The 22,823-nt window shown below is 39.9% G+C and overlaps 1 protein-coding gene across 1 annotated transcript in view; it reads left to right on the top strand.

The window, feature by feature from the left end:
• Positions 1 to 7,443, top strand: part of camk1da (calcium/calmodulin-dependent protein kinase 1Da) — a 76,424-nt gene extending 68,981 nt beyond the window's left edge. The window contains exons 6-11 of the mRNA XM_026146036.2: positions 372 to 447; positions 4,271 to 4,383; positions 4,969 to 5,047; positions 5,193 to 5,280; positions 5,808 to 6,069; positions 7,175 to 7,443. Coding sequence (XP_026001821.1) covers positions 372 to 447; positions 4,271 to 4,383; positions 4,969 to 5,047; positions 5,193 to 5,280; positions 5,808 to 6,069; positions 7,175 to 7,299 — 743 coding nt within the window. The 3' untranslated portion in view covers positions 7,300 to 7,443. The remainder of the gene's footprint in view (positions 1 to 371; positions 448 to 4,270; positions 4,384 to 4,968; positions 5,048 to 5,192; positions 5,281 to 5,807; positions 6,070 to 7,174) is intronic.
• The last annotated feature ends 15,380 nt before the right edge of the window (positions 7,444 to 22,823 follow it).

Here is a 22,823-nt window from a genome sequence, read left to right as displayed (position 1 = left end):
CTCCCTTACCGACACCAGCAGCAGAGAAAATGGGTCTGAAGCTAACTAGAAGAGCTAGTTGGAGCTAGTTGTACCATGTATTTCTGCACCTATGAGAATCTGTACCTCCTGCAGAATATTTCCCACCGTGCACCGAACTGGCATGTGATTTTAATTTCAACAGACATGAGGTGTCTGCATATTTTCTCTGTACTCAGTCTCATTAAACAGCCCCTTTTTCATATAAAAATCACACCGCAGTTGTTACTGGACCTCAAGCTGAAAAAGTAAAAACGCACTGTAGTTAGGTTTACCACCAAACTGAGGTCGTTCCAAAGCCGTTTTTTTCTCTAACCCCGCTGTGTCTGCTTGTTTCTCCCTCTCTCTATCAGCTCCAGAGGTTCTCGCCCAGAAGCCGTATAGTAAAGCGGTCGACTGCTGGTCCATTGGAGTGATCGCCTACATCTTGTAAGTACCAATTAAACTTCTTTATATTCCACTGTACAGGAAGCAGTTTCCATCAATCACCATGACTGACATCACCAGAAAGCACCAAAGCTCCATTAGCACCGGGTCATGGTCACGGTGGGAAATCTGAATTCTTGATGCCTTATTCATCATTAAGGTTGTGATAATCGTGTTCATTGCCAGAAATGCGGCCAAGTCAATCAGCTAAATACATTCACAGGTTTGCCTTGCATTGAGTCACATGACTGCTAACCATTAGCTTGTCCATCCGTTGTATACACATAATGCTGTAGGGTGAATTAATTTTTTTTTTGAAAAAACCAATTAGGAAATTGTTAACTAAAGTCATAAAACCAGTAAGAAGTAGGGTCGTTTTCTCATAGATTTCAATACAATGAGACCAGAGAAGTTGTCGCCCCTAGAGGCCATGCAGGCTTTGAAATAACTGAAATAACCCGTGTCTAGACACAGGTATGAAGCAGTTTTAGGTTATTGTAATCGTGTTTAATTAGTGTGTTATTTACACCTTTGGTTTTCCTCCTGTGACATATTTTTACCAAATCTTCCATCTAACATTATATCAAATCTCTGAGTAGCTATTAAAGTCGTTTTACAAGTTCCCTTGGATGTAATCTTTGTAATTAAATAGAATGAAGGTCTTTATAACAGCACAACAAAACAGCCATTTTCATACTAGTAGTTTTCTAATCATCAGCTGGGCTATGGAGACCTGGCTCGGCCATGTATGAATCACAAAATTGAAAACACCTTAACTGGAAAATCTGTTTGTAAACATGCATTCCATTCACATCACATTTACGCTCATTAAGCGGATCTCCATCTAGCCTTTGTCACCCTTCTCACCCTCGTCTGTGACGAGATTTCATTTTCATTTTCTTGTTTTTCACCAGTGTTGGTGAACAATGGAAACCATGTTTGTGTGCTCAGACTGCAATCTTGTTGTTGAGAACGCCACTGTTGGAGTTATTTTAAGGTGTATGTTGCCTCTGCATCTTCATTTATGTTTAACACCTGAGGAGCAATCAGAGAGCTCACAGTGGTTGAGAGGAAAGCAGGCGCAAACAAACTCACGTGACTCTCTCGCGCTGACTTTTTCTCTGTCTTTCTCCCGTTTTACGCTGTACTTTGTGGTGAGTAGTGCAGTAAAAGCTTTTGCTAGTAAAAAGCATTTGGTGGATTTGACAGCACAGTAGAAATGGCTGTGCGTGTGTATGTCCGTGTGTTGCTGTGTGCGTGCAGGGTAAAAGAAAGAGCAACTCCCTGCTGGCAATTAGCACAATTAGCGTTGGGATTCAGACCTTGTTAGGTTTTGACTGCTGCTCAGGTGGAAAGATCACATCAGGTAATCAACCATGATAATCAGCCAGGATCCCGAGTGCAAGTGTATTTGTGTGTGTGTGTGTTTGATGGAGTGGAGGGTCAGCCGAGTAACATGACAAAGTGAGTCTTTAAGCAAATGAGAAAGCAAAAAAAACAAATCAGAAAGCCCTTTTCCCCTCACGGCAGGCAGAGTCCTCCTTCCTCTCTGCCCGGTGCGTTTCCCTTTTATTCTTTCTTTCCGGTGTGTATTGATGGAGAACGGCATTTTAATGAGTTTTTATGAAAATCTCCTGGTGCATCCAGAACCTCGGTAATGAGGTGTTTTGGGCTGAGCGGCAGCTCTGCTGTTGCTCCGCTTTGTGTCGTTATGGAAAATCAAACTTGGACTTAAGTTCATTTGTGCTCATCAGCACCAAGAACCAGTAATCTCATGTTAATGCGATTAAGGCGATACAGCCAACTACCACTGCTACTACGCAGTCACAGTATATATAATACACTGCTCTGAGCTCAAGTCCAGATGTGACAACAATACTGCGACACCACCTACTATTAATTCAAGTTTGCAAGTTTAGCAGGGGTACTGGAGGGTAGCAGAGTAACTGGAGTACTTAAATCTTGACTGCAAATTGTTCTTTGTTACCAGTGTTAAAGCGACCACTGCAAGCCACAACCTGCCTTCACAGATGCATTCTGAAGTGCGGACATTCCTCCTTTTAGATAGTACCTCGGATTTCCTACAGCCAGACTCAGTCAGCAATAATCTTTTACTAAGTTTTATAGGATGTATATTTTCTATCTTCACCACATATTTGATCTTTTTCTAAACCTAACCCAGTACTTCACAAAGTTGTTTTTAGCACCAAAGCCTAAACAGGAATTTTGTTTTGATCTGATAATGTATTTCAAAAAGTGGTACACAACTGAGGCAAGCTATCTTGTCATTTCTTTAAGCAGCCTTCGGGAATAGTTCTCCAGGCTTCCTGAAGGACATCCAAAGCTCTTCTTTGGATGTTTTCTGCCTTTTGTTCTGTTCTCTGTCGAGACGATCCCTCACTGCTTCAGTAATGTTGAGATCTGGGCTCTGGTAGGCCACTGTGTGTTTTTCTCTCCAGGTCTGCATTGGCAGTGGGTTTGGGATCATTGTCATACTAAACAATGAAGCCACTGCCAATCAGACTCTGACTTTTCTATGTTCATAATTTCATCAGTTGTCACAACAACACTGGCTGAAATTCTGCCCGGAACCACGACAGAACCGTGTTTTGCAGATGTCAGTAGACACTCACTCTTGTACATATTGATGGTGATTTAAACTTAAAATTTCAAATTCCTATTCATCAGTCCATAAGATCTGTTACCACAGATTTTTAGTCTAGTCTTGTGTAATTTGGTATACCAAAGCCTGGCTGTCAAAGGCTTTTTTATAGCACCCTTCCACTGAGATTATTTCTGAAGAATCTTCAGTGAACAGCAGATGATCACCTGCTGTGGCTAGTTTTTTTAAGCCTGCCACATCTTCTATTGTCCCCCACTTTTTCAGTTCCCTTGGATTTTCTTTTAAAGAACACACTGAACATCATGCTGCGATATACCAGGTTTTCAGCTAAATAGCTGTTTGAGAATCACCTTGTTAGTGCAACAATACAGGTTTATACCTGCCATTGTCTTTGGTATTCTTCATAGATTCATCTGGGAACAAGTGATGTGTTTGTGCAGCAGGCTGCTAGTAACAAAGTGCATTAAGATACAATTTAAAATGGGCTCTTTGCCAGTTTGTTGTCTGTGTAGAAACAACACTGGTTCGTCCCTTGGGTTATGTGCTTTATTATGCTTCAGTGATTCAGAGGTCAGCATTAAGTGACTTAACAAAAAAAAAGAATCCTCTGAAGATCATTGGATACAACAACTGAACTGAAAATGGGTGAAAAAACAGCCAGTGTAGAAAGGAAAATTTAGATTTTTTTAAATTACAAGAAAGTCTGGTTTCTTGGAAGCAAAATACAGAAAAATGAAGGGTGGGTGGATTTTTAAGTCAAATTGTGGTCTCTGCCATGAGTAGCAAAATCCTTACAGGCTATAAATCTCTAAATAAGGAGTTTTTTACCTTTTAAAAATTAAATATATTCATTTCATATTCAGGGATCCTGAAAAGAGAAAAAGAAAACCTGGCAAATTCATGTCTAGAAACACAAATCTGCCTGTGGCACTACACTGTTGCCTACATGTGAGGCATTTAGGGGACATATGTAAATTGTAGCTACAAAGATTAATCTGGGTTACAGTATTCCCTTACAGACACAGATCTAGTCTGTCTCTTACACATGTGTTTGCATTTAACACTATGTGTCCTAAGCAAGGCAGTCATTTCAAAAGGGTGACAATGAGTAAAGGGACTCTGTAGTAATCAGTGAAATCATTTATTAATGAAAATAAGTGACTGTTAAAGATTCGACCAAAAGAATAAATATCTCGTCTGCAGGTTGTGTGGTTATCCTCCATTCTACGACGAAAACGACTCCAAGCTGTTCGAGCAGATCCTGAAAGCTGACTATGAGTTTGATGCACCGTACTGGGATGACATATCAGACTCAGGTGAGGCCTCCTCTTCCTCCTCCTTCCTCCACCATCTGTCCTTCCGCCTCCTCGGTCCATCATGTGGCACATATGGCCCACACACCACCTTTCCATCATAGTCGCTGATTTAATCTGCATGGAATGAAAATATGTGAGAGTAAGTGTGCGATGTGTGGTTTCATCCATTACCAGCACAGTTACGGGCATAGACTGGAAGTAAAACCAGCGTTCTATTGGCTGGAAGTCTATTTCAGTCACCAGTCTATTGTGTTAGTGAGGATAAAATCGCATTTATGGACTGTCAAGAAAAGCTTTGTGTTTTCAGAAGTGTCAAGTTTCCTCAGAGCAAATAGAAATCACTCCTGCACATTGCTAGTAATGTAGAATTAACAGAGGTCAACTTGGCTGATACAGTGAAAACCAGATGGTACACACAGCCCACGTTCTCAGTAGAAACCAAACAGTGCAACATCTGACATCTGAAAACATCTTTCCCTGATCGAAATGTCAAAGATTTTCAGTGTCGCAAAATGTTTTGTGAGTGGGTTTTAACGTGGTAAAAAACAATGTGGTGTTTATATGTTTGGTTTGTTTTTCTCCCAGCCAAGGATTTCATCAGCAGACTGATGGAAAAAGACCCAGCCAAGCGTTTCACTTGTGAACAGGCGCTCAGACACCCCTGGTGAGAAACACACATGCACACACAAACACACACACACAACAGCATCACAAAAATCCATCAAATCAATATTGATATCGATGTTGATGTACATTCAGAAGTATTGACTAAGAAATTGTGTTTTTGTGTCGTTATATATATATCTCAGGATCGCTGGGGATACGGCTCTCTGCAAGAACATCCATGAGTCAGTCAGCCGGCAGATCAGAAAGAACTTTGCCAAGAGCAAATGGAGGGTAAATTTTGTTTACTGCAGTTTATTCTCTGTGGTTTTGGCTCTACTGCAATAGACTACATTACCCTATTACAGCTCCTCAGCCAACTGTTTTTAGAAGGTGAATCACTCAGCAATAAAAACCTGGCTTGTCTCGTGGGTAAGATCTACCTCTCAACAGCTATTTACCCCTAAAGAAGTCAGAAGAAATAAGAACAAACTTCAGATTTCAAACAATTCCCATGTTCCACAAATGAAAATGATTTACTAGGTCATTTTAACACAATATATTTTACCATAACGTTACCAGGTTATTGAACTCTGTCGTCATAATAAGGTATGGCTCAAGAGTTTATGGTCTCAGTCATTAGTTTGAACTCTGTTTAAATACGGCTAGATGTTAATTTTTTAAACAATAGTTCCCATTAGTGAACAGAAGGATGATAAAGCAGGGTATACTTTAGTGCAGACCTAAGTTGTGATGGCTCAGCGTGCATTGTCCCAAGGTTTCGTGATCAGATTTTCCTTTTGTTTCTATGCTCTTCACAGCAAGCGTTCAATGCCACTGCCGTGGTTCGGCACATGAGGCGGCTGCAGCTTGGCAGCAGCATGGGGAGCAGCATTGATGCGTCCAACGCACCGACTAGGCCGAGTCAGACGCAGAAGTCAGCCCAAAGCCAGAGCCAGGCGGGCCAGAACCAGCCGGCTCAAAGCCAAAATACCGGCCAGACGGCGCAGAGCCAGAGCACCAGCGCTGTCGCCAGCAAGATCTCTTCCATCGATAACAACATAGCAGCTCCCCACAAGGATTGTGAGTATGATTCAGTGGTGTCAGTGGCATCAGAAAGTTAAGAGAACATATGTGAGCTGTTCATAGGAGTATGTAACAGTGAATGAGCAAAATTTAGGGCACAGTGTGGGAGCGCAGTGCCTTGCAGTGTCTTCAGGATTTGGGACGTTATGAATTCCAGAAAAAGTGCATTTACCTGATCATACTGAATAGGTGTTCCACTTCTTTGGTTTAACAAACTCCTGGGTTGCTTTGGCTGTATGTTTGGGGTCACTGACCTTCTGTATTATGAAACACTGCCCAATCAATTTGAGCATGAGTATGTCACTGAACACCTCAGAATTCATTCGTCTACTTCTGTCCTGTGTCACATCATCAATAACCACTATTGTCTCAGTGTCACTGGCAGCCATGCACGCCCAAACCATCACAATGGTTCTGCTTTATAGATGATGTGGCATGCTTTGGATCATGAGCTGTTCCACGCCTTGTTCATACTTTTTTCTTGTCCAAATATATATGGACCTAACTGTATTTCTATAAAATACTGCTTTTCATTATAAAAGTCAAATGTGCTGTTTGAAAATATAAACAGCAAGATTTCTGGTTTTTTAGAGGGGTAGCCCTGACAATGGAGAGGAAATGTTAATGTAAGTACGGTACAGATTTACACTTAATACCTCATCTCAAAGATGGAGCAGTGCGGTTTATTGGTGTAGCTCTAGTTACATCTTTGAGATAGACACACCTCATAAATGGATTGGATTTTAGTGCAAGAGAAATGAACAGTGGTAAACCTTGTTCAGCGAAGATTGAGTTAGTAGACGGCAGGGCTTGTAATACAATTCTGAACAATAAAATTTACACTAAATTACATGAGCTAAGGGCCAGAACAGCGTTACATTTATTACCTACGTTATTTTGTATTTTTCCTCAACATATTTAGCTGTACAGTGCAAAAGCTGTTTCATGTCTTCACTTCTTTATCAAAGTGAAACTAATTTTATCTTAGTGATCCAGTCACTAGTGAGAAATGCAAGCCTGTGGTCTTCTACTTCTTTTGGAAATCAAGGAGGGATTTCAGTATTACAAGCAGCTGATGCAGCTTCTCATTCCCTTCTTTCAGGTGTCACTGCACCAGTCACACCCTGCAGCCTGGCATCTGCAGCCTCTTCTCCTGCCACGGGGACGGAGCTGAACCGGCCACACCCATCTGCGGTCCCCGCCCCGGTTCTCACGGAAACCAAGTGACGCCAGGTCCCGCGGGGAACCAGCTGGGAGGCCACGGCGCTGTGAAGCAGGGAGAGCGGGAAAGAAAGAGAGATCGAGGACGACCAGTGAGGAAGACGATCGCCCTCTTCTTTGTCCCTCCCTCTCTTCGCTTTACTGCCTCTCGGATAGGCCCCCCAGCCAGTACCCCGCCCTGCTCGTGGGAGAGCAGAGGACTTTACCGCCACCCCACCGATTCAAGCCACCATTGTCATACTGCACACCCACCAGGATGTCAGCGTAAAACTCGTCCTGCCACAGCCACAGCACACCCACGGTCTCACACTGGGGATGTTCACACAGTTGGCTTTGATTATTACCTGATAAAAGGTTGTCCACTGCTCCACCTGTGAGCTGCAGTTGGTGGTTCACGGTGGAGCTGCTGGTGTCATACAAGTTCAACCTTCCCATTCAATCTGATCTTTCCCGCATCAATTTATTTAGTTTTTTTTTCCGACTTAGGTTTGACTGTTGGCAAACGGATTGTTTTACTTTTATTAACTGCTGTTAAATTTAAAGACGCTATGTGTAACAAACATATCATTGTCAAATTGATATTGCTACCTTGGCATAATTAGTGTAACCAAATGAGACAATACCCAAGATGAACCACATGTAGTTCCTCTTTATTAATAGCTGTTGTTGTGTTAGGATCTAAATTAGAACCCAATTCCCATCATCGCCAGATGCTTGGTCTAAAAACAGCAAATCTCACTTCCTGTTAATCAAACACATCTCCCTGCCAATCTGACCTGGTAATTGTGGAACACAGAAAACAGGCGGTCGTTGTTTTTTTTAAACACAAATGATGCAGATGTAGCAAATTCATGTTGACAGTGGTTTATCCGTGTAAAAATGCCACACATAGCACCTTTAAGACATTTGTGTGTCCTTATGGGCTTGGTTCTCTGTTTGTTTGTTCGTGCTTTAAGAAGTGCTTTAAAAGTACCATATGACTGTTGAGATGTGGAAACATGAGTAAGCGCTTTATCTATTTTGCACAGAAAGGATCAGACATAGATTAGCTGCCATTCACATGTGTTTATCAGATTGAGTAGAGATTGTAAACCTTTATTGATTGGATGTCAGAGCATTATACAACTTGTTTATTGTCTGAAAGATTCTGATTTGTTTATTATTTTCTTACTTTATTAAAACTTTTATAATAATTGCCCTTTAAGGGACACACATAATGGTTATTATGAAACATGGAATAAGTTTAGGATAGAATTAGAACACATAGAGATAAGTATTTACTGGAAAACACGTCCAGGTAAAAAAGTCAGAAACTAAAGATGGATTGTCATTAGACTTCCCAAGGAGCTACAGGCAGCGCAGCATAGTTACTAAAAGAAAGGCCTGGTGGGTCCTCAGAGACACAATCCAGAATGGAGAAGCTGTAGCCTGCCGTCGTTCTTTATGTCTCTACCGAAGCCATGATCTCACCTTCTTTATTTGTCAAGCTGCACCCAGTCCAGAAGTGCTCAGGGAAAACTGCAGCTGCACTGTGTGCTGGTGAACACCAGTTTCCTGATTTAGTCTTTTTATTTTTGGGGTTTGTCACAGTCCGGCCGTTCCAGCCAGCATTGCAGTTAATGATCCAGGCTTCAGGACGTTAGCTGTGTCCTTACTGTAGTGTTGTGTTGGTGCGCGACTTCAGCATTGATAATATAGACCTGGACTTCTATTGACCATATACATACGTGGGCTCACTGCAGGCAACAGCAGGGCATCGATGCTTACTTTTGAAGCTTTTTTTGAAGCATTTTCAAGAAACGTCACGAAATGTAATTAAAGACTGAAAGCAGCGATTCACCAACCACGCTGGCTGATACCTGCAGCACTTTTCAAAGAAGTTGGGACAGGGGCATATTTCCTAATCACCACTTATTTCAATTGTTTTGAAAAACCTGGAGGCCGATTGCTGTAGTTTTAAAAGAAAAAATGTTTATCCCACTATTCTTTGATATTGGATTTCAGCTGCTCCGCAATGTTTCTGATAGCTTTCAGAAGCATTTCTGAACACATGCATGCAGTGATTTCCATTAAAGAAAAGCAGCAGCAGTAATTTGCAACTAACCTGTCCTATGGTGGCAGTTGATGATCTCTATGGACGGTTTATGCTTGTCAGTGTAGCCCTAAAACATATGCAAGTGTCCCCAGGTTAGGCTTTACCACCTTTTAAGAGATTACAGGGCTGTACTGATGTCACTGGTGATGCGTGCAACACCCAAGTCCAGGTTTTTTAGGCATTAATCTACTTTTCCAGTCGTTATTTCTGCCCCAACTCTTTCAAACTTTTTGCTGTTTTCAAATATATAATGATATATAATATTACTTCATGTTTTCTTTATGCTATTTTCAATTCAGTGCGGAGGTTAGGACATGGTAAATCAATGCATTCTCTTCGTTATTTACATTCTACATGTTGTCCCAACTTTTTTGGAAACAGGGCTCTAAATAAATGCACAGATCCACGACTCAGTCAGTATTTTTGACTACTAACCCGACTTTTGTTTTCTTCACCTAATGGAACTCTTGAACATGGCTAATGGCCTTTCCTGTCCCAGAACCCAGAGCTGTACAATGTAGGGTGCTCACTCACACATATCAGATTGTCATGTCTTTATTCGATGCAATTGTACCGATCCCTTTATTGAATTGTAGCCAAAGACTATTGCTTGGTAATGAAGACAATTTGGTTCATTCTGCAGTGCTTGACAAATTAGAACAAAACTAGCCAGATTTGAAGTTGTTCAAGATGGAAACTAAGGGCTTAATTATAGCTGCAAAATAACCTAAAGAGAACGTTTTGTGACCTTTTATCTTTTCAAAATCTGTTGCCATTTACATTATTTTTATTGCCTGAATTGTCTTGCTAAAAAACTGTGTTCATAGTGCTTGTCTCGATATGTGGCAGTATGAGGTGGGTGTGAGGCCACATTTGGATAAAATTTGGGTTAAGGTGAAAATGACAGTAAATCTACACTCACCGAAGTTTTCTCGAATTCATTTTTGGTTCACTGCACAGTTCTGTGTGTTAGACTCCATCTACCATCTAGTTTATCATCTCTTTTGCCCTCACTGGAAAGGATAAGGAGTAATGTTTCTAAAGTATTTCTGCATTTTTCCTATCGTCAGCTAATGACAAAGTCACACTAGGGTAAAAGTGGCTGAAGATTGCAGCATGTCCAAAATTACTGTGGCGATGTAGAACGATATTATGATCTTGCTTCCTTTGAAATGGTTGCTTCGAACACTGGGACCAGTCTGCAACCACTCGCAGTCAGCTGCCCCCTTCAAAGCAACTTTGGTGTGTCAGGAAGGCAATAAAATGGCAATAAGACCAAGTCAGTCTGCTATCAGTTTGTGATGGAATGGAAACAAGTTGGTAATTACATGCTGTCTGTTTGTGATAACACTCATTAACTTTGATAAATTGGTTAAAATTGCTAATTTGTTGCCATCTTCATACACAGAAATTCATCAGAACCTCATAGATTTGAAACAGACTCAGAAATGGCTCTATAAGTAATGACTTAGTTGCTGCATGATGGCAATTTATTCCAAAAATGGCATCGGTGCTTGGCAACCTTGCATTTATATTGGAATATAACCAGACTACAACCAGTTGAGACGAATCCTCTTGCAGATGAGTTGCACTCACTAGCACACTGACTGAGATTGATTGCAGTGTGTTGGCAATTTGTCTGTTTTTAAAGTGTGTTAATTTACACACCAATTATTTCTAAATTCTGCCATTCAGAGTCTGTGTTTGGAGACTGGTTGCTTTCGTCAGTAAAAGCAGAAAACTTGAAAATGCAAGTTCAAGGTCATCATCCTATTTTTCTCTAGCATAGACTAAGCCATAATCCCACAAAAAGTCCAAAACCAGCATTGTGTTTAATGTATCTTACCTAGTTTACAAAGTTCTTGCCCCATCTGAAGCTCTGACCCCAGAGTCCTTCCTTCTGTTGGTTTTTCAAAAATAAGATGTGGGTCCAAGTATGTGAGTGTGATGAAGCAAAATTTCCAGCCTAATCCAGCAGTGTGTCTAAGGTGATGTGTTTCTAATAGGTTTCGGCCAAAACATTATGCGCAAAAAAACGCCTGTTTTTGTAGGTGCGCTCATTATTGGCTTTGCTTGAAGGTTGTTCAGGGGAAGAAAAATGTCATTTATAATCTTTTGAAGGATGACAACATAGAAATCCATCAGCTATAATACACAATGTAAAGTCGCAGAAAGACCATAAACTACTGATTATGTATTTTAAGTTCAGTTAGTCACATTATGGGATGTGGGCCCACCCCATATTGGAGAAATAAAAAGTCAGTATATCTTTAGCTTTTCATTCTGTCTGTGGCAGTGGGATATTTGACATTTTAAATACCCTTTTAATGGATAGAAGACTGCGAAAACCACTAATCATGCTGCAGTTCTTGTTTATAAAACTACAGTCTCCGCAGAATGTACTGTTTTTCAAGCACTATAGGATAAATTGTAAAACTTGCATAATATATGGTGACACTACTGATGCATGCACTTCTCGGTGTCATGAAGACTATTCATTGGCTGAAAACACTTCTGTTACTTTATGCACAATGCTGTAGCAACCAAGCAAGTCTGAAGTTCGATGAGTATGAATATTTAAGGAAGCGTGGGTCAGGGCAGTCAAAAAAGAAGCAAACTTCTAATGTTTGAACTGCTGCACACATGCCTGCGCACAGATAGTTGAGATTTCTGAAGGTTTGCATTTATTCCAACACATTTTTCTGAGAGGAAACTAATCCGACTGTGACGTCAATGTATACCGAAGGGAACTTTCTACCGTGTAAGGGCTTTATTCCAATGACCACCTTAATCTTATTCTTCACTGTTATCGCGTCGATTTACCCATTGATTGCTATGCATTTTTTAAAAACATTTGAAGTGTGTTGTCAATGTTTTTTATTTCTGGAAAGCATGATCAGGAAACAAAAGAAAACATCAGCAGCTCTATTTAAATCTATTCAAGACCATTTCACTCATTTACCTATTATTATTAAATTTGAATGAGCTACATTAGGGATTTAAGAGGTTGTTCAAAAAGGTTAATGAATTAGGAATACCGTTCATTAAATGTGAAGTCGTACACTTTAGCTTGGACGTGTGGGCTTCTGAATGTGCTGTGAGGCAGGCAGAGGGTTCAGGTTCATGCTCCTCTGTGGTTTTATGTCTGCTGTTTTTGTTTGCTACAGAGAGAGAGAACATAAATGTAATCCAAATGAGTCTTTCCATGCTACTGTAAATAGATTGTGAATACTGATGATCATTTTCAAGGTAATATTTACGAATGCTTTGCTGTACAGGCATGTCTGAGTGAGTGAATGAACGAGTGAGTTTGCAAGGGAAGTTGATTGTATCCTCTATGGAATGTTTTAATGTAAAAAAAAATGTAACAAAAAAAAAGCAGCTTCAAGTCTCCTTTACTTCCCGACTTTGCGGTTAGCTTTCAGAAACTGTCTGGCAGCACGCGACTGCTATCAGCAGAGCTGCACAGCGCAGTTTAATGCCATCAGTGTTCCACCATCACTTCAGTGTCAGTCCAACTAAAAAGGTGAAATCATCGTTTACTGAACTCAGGCTTACGTTTTTGTTTTTTTGCCATTCTAACGGGAGAAATCCAAAGCTGTGAAACACACTGTTACGGACGTTCGCTCTCTCCACTTTAAACTCACCATCCTTTGACTTTTCTTTCTTTCTTTTTTTTTTATGAAGAAAAAAAACTGCACCTTCATGAAAAAACACAAGCATGTTGAAAAAAAGTGCTTCAAGATTTCAACTTTACCATGAGTGTTTGCATAATCTTATATGCCCTTGTATGATGTTCGTATCTCTGTATTATGTGAAGACGTACACAGGTTGAGATGACCGGGTCCACAAGAGCCAAGCAGAGTATTTGTTCTAACTGGCAAAATTTACCCCTGGAATTACTTACTATTATTATCACTATTATTATTTGCTGGATTAACTATGTTTATTACTATGAAAGTTGCTTTAATTCTGCTAATTAGAATGACTGTGTTGTCATGTGACTGGAAGAAAATGCATTTATATTGCCCTTTTTTCAGGTTTTTATTATGCAAATTGAAAATACACTAAATAGTGGTTGTGTCACTGAATTTATACTTAAAGCTGGTTTTAGTTGTATGGAAGTGAAATGTATTCAGAAGATGAGCAAGATGACTTAAAATCTCAAAAAGAGCCTTTCATTGCTTGAAAACTAGATTTTATGGAAGCAGTAGTTGGTCATAAGCTGAGTTTCATCTAGGTTTTTTGTTTAGGTTAAAAATTTGCAGTGCATTGTCGGGCAAGTAGTTTCTAATGGATGTTGTCAAAAGCATGCTAGCTGACCTTTTTTTAACACGCGGAAGTGTTTGGTGTGTAAGGAGTTTCTGAAAAATCAATGAAGAAAATTAATAGTAAATTTAGGAATTAGGGATTACTATTAAGCTCCGTTCAAGAAAAGTGCAAGTGAATGCATTTGCACTTATGTGCAATTGTGTTTGGGCATAGAGTTCTCATCTAAGGCATCTAAAAACTGAATCAAAAGTGCAAATATAAAGAACCTTTAGTTTTATGATTTTAAAATGTACTATGTTACCTTACCATATGTGCGTTAGCTTTTTATTTAGTTTGGCTAAGTTGATAACGTATATTGTGTAGCTAAATTCTCTGATACTTTCCTTACTTATTTGTATGTCATAAATGCAAAGGCTAGAGAGTTTAAAATATATATATAGCTACTGACTGTGTGTTGTATGTAGACTAATTAGCGGGGGTGGTTTTACCTAGCTAAAGTCTATACAATTGTTCAGTAGCATTATGTTGAAACTTACAAGGAACTACAAGCATGTATTTGAATTGTTACCAACTATTTCAGTGTCCTCTTAGACTGAAAAAGTTGTTAGACTTTGTTAGCATTAGTAAATGCATTAGCTAGCTTTGGTTCAGCTGATGCTAAAAACACTCCACCACCTCTAACCTGAACAGCTAACTGACCAGTTGAGAGAATCTCTCTCGCTAAGATTTCTTTGTAGGACTAAAACTCTACACATGCTGCTCTTTGGCCCCTGGTGTCTCCCTGTAGGTGTCCTTGTCCAGAGCCTGCTAATTTAGCTGGCTGTATTTACTCTCTGCATGTGACCACAACAAACTCTCATCCTGTGCACTGTCGTTACGTCGACGATGCTCTCACCTATCGGAGCGGCCACTGCCTGCCGCACTTAAATGTGGTGTGATAATGATGATTTCGATGATGATGATTTTCTGTTGATGGGGCTTGTATATCAGATGCCTTTGACAATCATGTGCACATATCAGAGTTACCATAACAACACAGGCCAGAGCGACTGATTGTGTTTTGTTTGTCTTTTCTCCTGGAATAAATCCTGAATGATCGTAAAATGACTCTCTACTCTCATTTACTCTTTTTCTCTGTCTGTTTGTGTGCATACTCGACAAAATGAGACTGACTTATTAGCACTACACAGTGTCAGAATGACAACTACATTCCTGCAAATGTAAACACTTTCGACTGTGTGTTATCTCTCCATATTTAAACACTCACATACTCATGAATCTGGAACTAGAGCAAACACTCTTTACTACAGTCTGACTGCATGTAATGTATATGCTGTACAGCAGATGGCTTACACACAGAGGACAGATCTTGCAAACACTAAAGGCACGCCTTGCCTTTCAACAGATGTAACTGTCCAGCATAAAAGTGAACACTCTACTTGAACACGTTCTCCTTTGGTTTACACTCCAGTTATCACTACTTATTGGATGTCCTCATGTGTCATTGCAACTAAGGGTTCAATAAAAGTGCAGAAAAAACTTTGGAAATACAACATATCACTCTGTATTTTTGTAGTAGTGATAGCTTTCACTACTACGGGCAGCACGGTGGCATGGTGATTAGCACTGTTGCTGCACAGCAAGACGGTCCTGAGTTCAATTCCACCATCAGGCCGGGGTTTTTCTGTGTGGAGTTTGCATGTTCTCCCTGTGTTTGCGTGGGTTCCTTCAGGTACTCCGGCTTCCTCCCACCGTCCAAAGACATGCAGTTTGTGGGGATAGGTTAATTGATTAATCCAAATTGCCCACAGGTGTGAGTGTGAGCGCAAATGGTTGTCTGTCTCTGTGTGTTAGCCCTGTGACAGACTGGCGATCTGTCCAGGGCGTACCCCGCCTCTCGCCCTATGACAGCTGGGATAGGCTCCAGCGCGACCCTGAAAAGGATAAGCGGAAGTTTTCAGTGACAGAAGTTTATAAACCTTTCAGCAGCCCAGCGTCACAACAAATTCATTGTTAAACTGCGCTGATCAGGTTTTGGTTAAAATAAGAATTTTGTCTGAGTTAACAGCTATGGGATTGATTGTTATGAACTGCTGTACAGATGTGTATCATCACCAGTCAATGAATCCTGCTCATTTGTGGGAGCCTCTGACTTTTCATTTAGTCCAGTCATGTCATTTGATATGCTGTGTGTCAACTACGTGACTCTGGTGTTCAGGTGTAATTTCACTTTTTGTATTATTTAGCTGCTAAGTCTTGGTGAAGTTAACGTCATGCTTACAATGCATATCTTTTGCCTCTAGTATCATATTAAACGAAAATTTTAAACATATAACATTAGTGGCAATTCTAATGCTGTTATTGTAAGCTGGAGAGCATCTACGTCCCCATTGTCCTTTATCCCTCATTAACCATCAGAGAGCAACTTGGGGTTAGTGTTTTGCCCAAGGATATTTGGGAGCGGCCAGGGATTGAAGACCAATCTGCCAATTAGTAGATGACCTGCTCCACATCCTGAGTACAGCCACCCCATCCACCCAATAACCCTACAATAATATAGGGAAAGCACCAAGAATCAGATGACACCCCCCTGCAATTGAGCAACTTTTGCAACAGTGAGAAGGAAAAAGTCAATTTTAACAGGAAGAAAATGCCAACACAACCAGGCTCAGGGAGGAGCGGCCGTCTGCTGTGACCTGTTGAGGGTGAGGGAGAGGAAATGCTGAGTGGTGTATAAACACATAGTGAGTGAAAATAAGTAAGAAGAGAGGCAGAGAGTTCCACAGAAGAGAGCCTCCAGTTCTACTTTTAAATACCGGTTGGGGAGAGAGAAGGAAGACTGGATGAAAGACATGCTGTGGAAGAGAGCCAGAGATAATAATAACAATAATAATAATAATAATAATAATAATAATAATAATAATAATAATAATAATAATAATAATAATAATAATAATAATAACAAGTATGATTCAATGCAGAGAGGTCTATTAACAGCATGCTGTAATCTCTAATAAAATATTATGGTTAACAGTATCAACTGCTACATTGAGGAGAAGCAGGACAAGCACATAGATGAGCCCACTGTCAGAGTCCGTCTGCTGAAATGAACTCAGAAGGATCAATAGAAAAAAAGGAGTCTAAAAAAAAAGAATAGTACTAAAGGTAGCTGTAGAAAATGTTACATCTGTGAGGGTATTATTAATAATTATTTGCCTAATGGTAAAAAAATTTTTATTTGTAAATAAATTCATGAAGTCATTACTAGTAGTTGTTTCTATCTAATGGGACAATGATCCCATTGCGGTTCATTGCAAAGTATCCATTGTTTTCAAGGTCCTATATTCCTAAGGTTCTGCCCCAATGTCCTATGTGCCCATTGTCCTGTGTTTCCAGGTTCCCATCCCTATTGTTTCTCTGTTTTTGAGGTTCTATGTACCCAATGTCCTATTCCAAAAATGTATGTTCCCAGGATCACATCACAAGGTCCCATGGTTCTGTGTTTATAAGTTTCTATCTTCCCATTATCCGTTGTTTTAAAAGAACTTTCTCAGTGTCCCTGCTATCCTATATTACCAGGATTCTATCCCAATGTTTTATGTTTTGAGAGCCATGTCCCATGGTCTCTTGGTCCTATGTTTCCAATTCCAACGCAATGTTGCAAAGGTCCCATGATATTCCCATCACCCTAACCCCACAACCACGAACCCTGGAAACACAGATTAAGCTACCGTTGACTTTCTTCCATGTTTAAATTTTACTCCACACTGGTTCCAAAAACAGCTTAAAAGAGATCACCAATGAAAGCTGCAGGATACTCTCAGCCTTTGTACCATTCAGGATTACAGTTAATCAGCTAACATGAAAAAAGAAATCTCTCTTTGAAAGTTTACTTTTTCTTTTTTTTCTTATCAACTGAAGTAAGTGGTTAAGACGACGTTGACTTTACCGCACTGAGCGGCATCAGCCTGAAGGTCTATATGTGCTCATCAAAGATAAGCTGTATTAATATTAGTTCTTTATTAGCAGTTTGGCCTGTTGGAGCTTCCTGTGGTTCAGGTCGTCACACTTCCTTTACTTTCCCCTCCATCTCAGTTGGAGACATTCCTCCCAACTGTCTTTTTATCATGGCTGAATACAGAGGAACGAATGTGCTAACTTATTCAAAATCAGTTTTCCGTCTGACACACAGTCCAAAGCACTGAGACGAAAATTGTGAAAATCAAAGTATTTTACATCACTTTGCAGCACTTTACAACAACATATGCACATATTCATATATGGAGACATACAAATGGGAAAGCTGCCAACTGAATTTGTGCTTAATCAAAACTGCTCTTCATTTTTACACTCGCACGCTGAAGACATTTCTCGCTGAAATTGGCTGCCAAGCTAACTTGAAAAACACTTAGGGCTCTGTAAGTGTGTTTGTGCTCTGAGTCACTGATCTCTGTGCTTCTTAAACTGATTTCTCCTCATCTATAATTCAGCACTTCTCTCCCCCCTCCTCGCCACTTCTCTGTAAGGCATCCTCTTCTTCATCACATTTCTCACTGCAGGGTTTTCTCCTCTCCTCTTGGCTCGCTGCTTGTTTTGTTCTTTGCTGAGCGGCAAATCGTGCGTATTCTATAAAGCTAATGACAGGCAGATCGTCTGAAACGAAGAGATAGCACTGTCACAGGAAATGGAGGCGGGATTGTGGCGTGTTGTGTGCAAAGATCATCTGTGTCATTTGGGTTGACAGCTCTGGATGCAAACAGCAGGGGGGGAAGTCATATATTTTCCTTTTACTGCCCCTAACAACCAAACAAAGTTGAAAATCATATTGCACCACCATAGTTACACCAGAGATGATTCTAAAAGGTCTTTTACGATAATAGAAAAAGATTTTGGGTTTCAGTAAAGATATTTTCTAGCATTCTCTCCACATTTTTATATTGAAGAACATTATTCTCAAATTGTTCCACAAATTGTAGTTGCAAGTTTTTGCAGATTGGTGAATCTCAGCCCATCTTCATTTCTCAGAAACTCTGCCTCCCTAAGATGTTCTTTTATATCCAATCATGTTACTGACCTGTTGCCGTTTAACCTAAATTCTGTTCCTTCAGCTTTTCTTTGTAGCGTCACTCATTTTCCCAGCCTTTTGTTGGCCCGTCCCAATTTTTTGAGACATGTTGCTGCCATCAAATTCAAAATGACCTCATTTGTAAAAATCTTTGTCAGTTTAAACCAGTCAGTTTTCTAGGTTCTATCATTAATGAAATGTGTGTTATGAGATTTGATAAAGATTGCACCCTGTTTTTTATCTACATTTTACACAGCAATCCAACTTTTGTGGAATTGTGGTTGTACACGGAGAGGGGCATTTTAATTTCTTGCATGATGAGGTAGATAAGTCCTTAACTCCCACCTCAACAGCCTACTCATGATTTGACATATTGCAAAAGAAACATTGATTCCTTCTTTGAAAAAGACTGCAGATGAAAAAAGAAATGCCATTAAAAGAAGCCTTCAAAAAATAGTTTTCCCCTTCAATTCAATTCAATTCAATTCAATTCAATTTTATTTATATAGCACCAAATCACAACAACAGTCACCTCAAAGCGCTTTATATTGTAAGGTAGACCCTACAGTAATACATACAGAGAAAAACCCAACAATCAAATGACCACCTATGAGCAAGCACTTTGGCGACAGTGACAAGGAAAAACTCCCTTTTAACAGGAAGAAACCTCCGGCAGAACCAGGCTCAGGGAGGAGCGGCCGTCTGCTGCGATCGGTTGGGGAGAGAGAAGGAAGACAGGATGAAAGACATGCTGTGGGAGAGAGCCAGAGATAATAATAACAATAATAATAATAATGACAAGTATGATTGAATGCAGAGAGGTCTATTAACATATAGTGAGTGAGAAAGGTGACTGAAGAAGAAAAACTCAATGCATCATGGGAATCCCCCAGCAGCCTACTGTTAGGGTGCCTGGGTCGTTGACCCAGAGTTTAGAGTTTTCATTATTATTGTACTTTGGTTTTTGCCTTTATTTATCATTTCTAGTCTTTTGGTTTCTTTGTCAGAGTTGTGCCTTCTGATTTCTCTTCTGTTCCATAGTTGCTGAATCCCTGTGACAAGTCTGCGTCTCTGTGTTATGTTTCCTGTTTTACTTTGAAAGTTAATGTTAATGTGTCTCGTTTTGCTTCGTTTGTCTCGTCAGCCCTGATTTGTCCCAGCTGTGTTTCCCTCCTGTCTCTCATTCCCTGATTGCTCCCTCTGTATTTTTTAAGCCCCGTGTTTCTTTGTGTCTATGTTGTGATCTCCCTTATCCACCATCATATATGCTGTGTGTTCTGGCTGCATGTGTAAGTTATTTGGATTCTTAGTTTTCTTCTGTTTAAGATCAGCATTTGAGTTTATGTTTGTCTCCGGATTCTGCAATTTGGGTCCTTTTCCTGCCTGCACGCAGCCATTTCATAACACCTACGCCTATTGCAGCATAACTAAGGGAGGATTCACCTACAAACCAGCAAAAGTTTTGCAATTTTTTTTTTTTTAACATATCAGAGAAAGCACAGGTCACGTATGTCGACTGTGAAATTTAAAGGGAACAACGGCGCTTTAATTCCACTCATCACAAGCCAAAATATGTGCTGTAAAACAATTTAAACATTTTTTAAAAATTTCTTTTCTTTTTTTTTTTTTTTTTTTTTTTTTTAAATCCTGTAAAATGATTAATTGTATGTGAGTTTTGGTAGCTAAAACCTGACCACTCAGTTGCAAGATGTTTAAGAATAAGCAAACACCACTGTCACAATATTTCAAAGAGATTTGGATCTGGCCTTTAACCTCATTATTCTTCCTTTTGAGCCATTTCTTCTTCGTTGTGCTTGTTCAAAAGTCCAGTCAGATGGACTTTCTCATCATTTTCGAGCACAATTTGATAAAATGTAGAATTCCTAGTTGCACTTTTGACTGCTAGAACATTTCTACCACCGTTCCTTTGAGTTGGCACGAGGTTTTAATAAAATGCTCTGCTGCAAGCACATCAAGTGCCATTCTGTCAATAGAGTTGTTACCATTTACTTGTGTTTACAAGTCTTGGCTATCTTATCTTTTCTGGATGCTTTAGGGTTGATGTAATGGTCTTGTTACTTGAGTCTCCTGTGAAGTTACTGGTGACTTCAGGTTTATAATTAGTTTTGTGTGTGTGTGTGTGTGTGTGTGTGTGTGTGTCCATTCTGTTCCTTTCATCAGTCTCATTTCTGTTGTATTTTGTGTTTCAAAGTTAGTCTTATGGTCCTGTGTAGTTGTATCTCACTTCCATTACTGCTGCTCATCCCAAACAGCTGATGGCCTCTCTTTCTAGAGCCTGGTTCTACTTGGTTCTATTTGTCCTGTTAAAAGGGAGTTTTTTCCTTCCCACTATCGCCGAGTGCTTGCACATTGTTTTTCATCTGATTTGGGGGTCTTCTCTCACTTATTGTCGGGTCTTTACCTCACAATATACCATTGTGATTTGGTGCTATATGATTTGAACTGAAACAATACACACAGCAGACTATGACATAGGGTTAAGGTTGACTGCATTTTGTTTACTTGTGTTGTCTTTGGCTAATATTTAAATGTGTTTGATATAAAACATTTAAGTGTGACAAACATACAAAATAATCGGAAATGATGAAGGGGTCAACACTTTCACACACCACTGTATGTATTTGGATACAGCATTTCCTCTTGATACATGCTTTCTTCCTGGAGGGATACAATATTCCAGCAAAATGTTCAAATATTTTAACATTTTTTACAAACAACAGCTTTCCCATGAAATCAAACCACGGTCACTTTAAATGGCTACTTCATCTACCTAAGAGTCTCTCGGCAGGATGTACAAAAAAGGAGCGTTTTCCTTTTCTAAGCTTGTTCCCCCCCCAGGATCTCATCAATCGTTACACTGCAGGTGATAAACTCCTGCCTTATTCTTCACCTCATCATCACGAAGCTTTTCATCAAGACAGACACAGTGAATCAGTTTTTTGGTGAAAAAGATCTCTCCTGCGTCTACATCCCATTCTGGCTTGCCCCTCAATATGTCCTGCTTTAGTGATTTGTTTTCCTTCCACTCGGTGAGGTCTCGTGATGCGATGGCCTCCCTCCAGAGGAATATTTCAGCAAGATCCTGCTGCTCAGAACACTGCTGCCCACACAAACACATTCCAGTCACTTGATGGACCAGACACACATACAGTGTCTCCTCTACCCTTAACCTCTCTTTACACTCTCTGTGTGTCACTGCAGAGCTTAACTAGCACACCGTTTGTGTGTGCTTGCTCATGCTGGGATTTGTTGTTTGTACTCTAGTGACCTAGATTTTTTTTTTTTTTTTTTTTTTCTCTCCTTCAAACTTCCACTCTGAAGTTCAACAAACTAAAATTTTATATACAGAAAAATCATTCATACAAAAATATTCACAAGCTAGCTGTGTATACAGACTTTAACTTGCATTAAAAATAAATGAGCCTTCTCTCAGAAATCCAAGAATTGTTTCATCATCGCATTACTGATATTGGACGAGCTGTACCTTATTGTGTCACTCAGCCGTGATCATATATTTTTGATCTTTGGCGTGTTGGTTAGTTCATTTTTCCGGGCGTCAACTCTAATTTTTCATTTCAGTCTAATTGTTCTCATCAGCATCACTGGCAGCTGCGTGTAGAAGCAACAAGGAGCTGTTTTCAAGCAGCAGCTTTGAAAATGTGCTGTATGCATACCTATGCAGGTGAAAACAGCACGCACACAAAGTTTTGGGACTGTAAGTTGTTTTTTAATGTCCGTTTTCTCTCTGTAGTCTATTTGTAGTCATTGTAGTATTGATCAATGAACTTTGAGCATGCTTTGAATGCCAAAGTGCTTCTCGAAACCATCAGCTGTCATCTTATGAGGACTGACCTCAAACCCAATTGGTATCCAAATATGTAGTTCTTTACTTTTTGCTTTTGTTTTTAAAATTGCTCTCCCAATTTCAAAAGTTTACCTGACTTCAAAACGATCCTAATGTTTTCATTATGATCAGAAAATATGTAAGTAACTGTTACCACATTTAGAGAATATATTATTGCCCTCCATGAATCAGCTGAAGCCTATCTCAGCTACCATAGCTGAGCCTGGACAGGA

Source organism: Astatotilapia calliptera, chromosome 17 (genome assembly GCF_964374335.1).
Source record: "Astatotilapia calliptera chromosome 17, fAstCal68.1, whole genome shotgun sequence".
In the NCBI taxonomy this organism is placed as follows: Eukaryota; Metazoa; Chordata; class Actinopteri; order Cichliformes; family Cichlidae; genus Astatotilapia; species Astatotilapia calliptera.
This window is presented reverse-complemented; position numbering and strand designations above follow the sequence as displayed.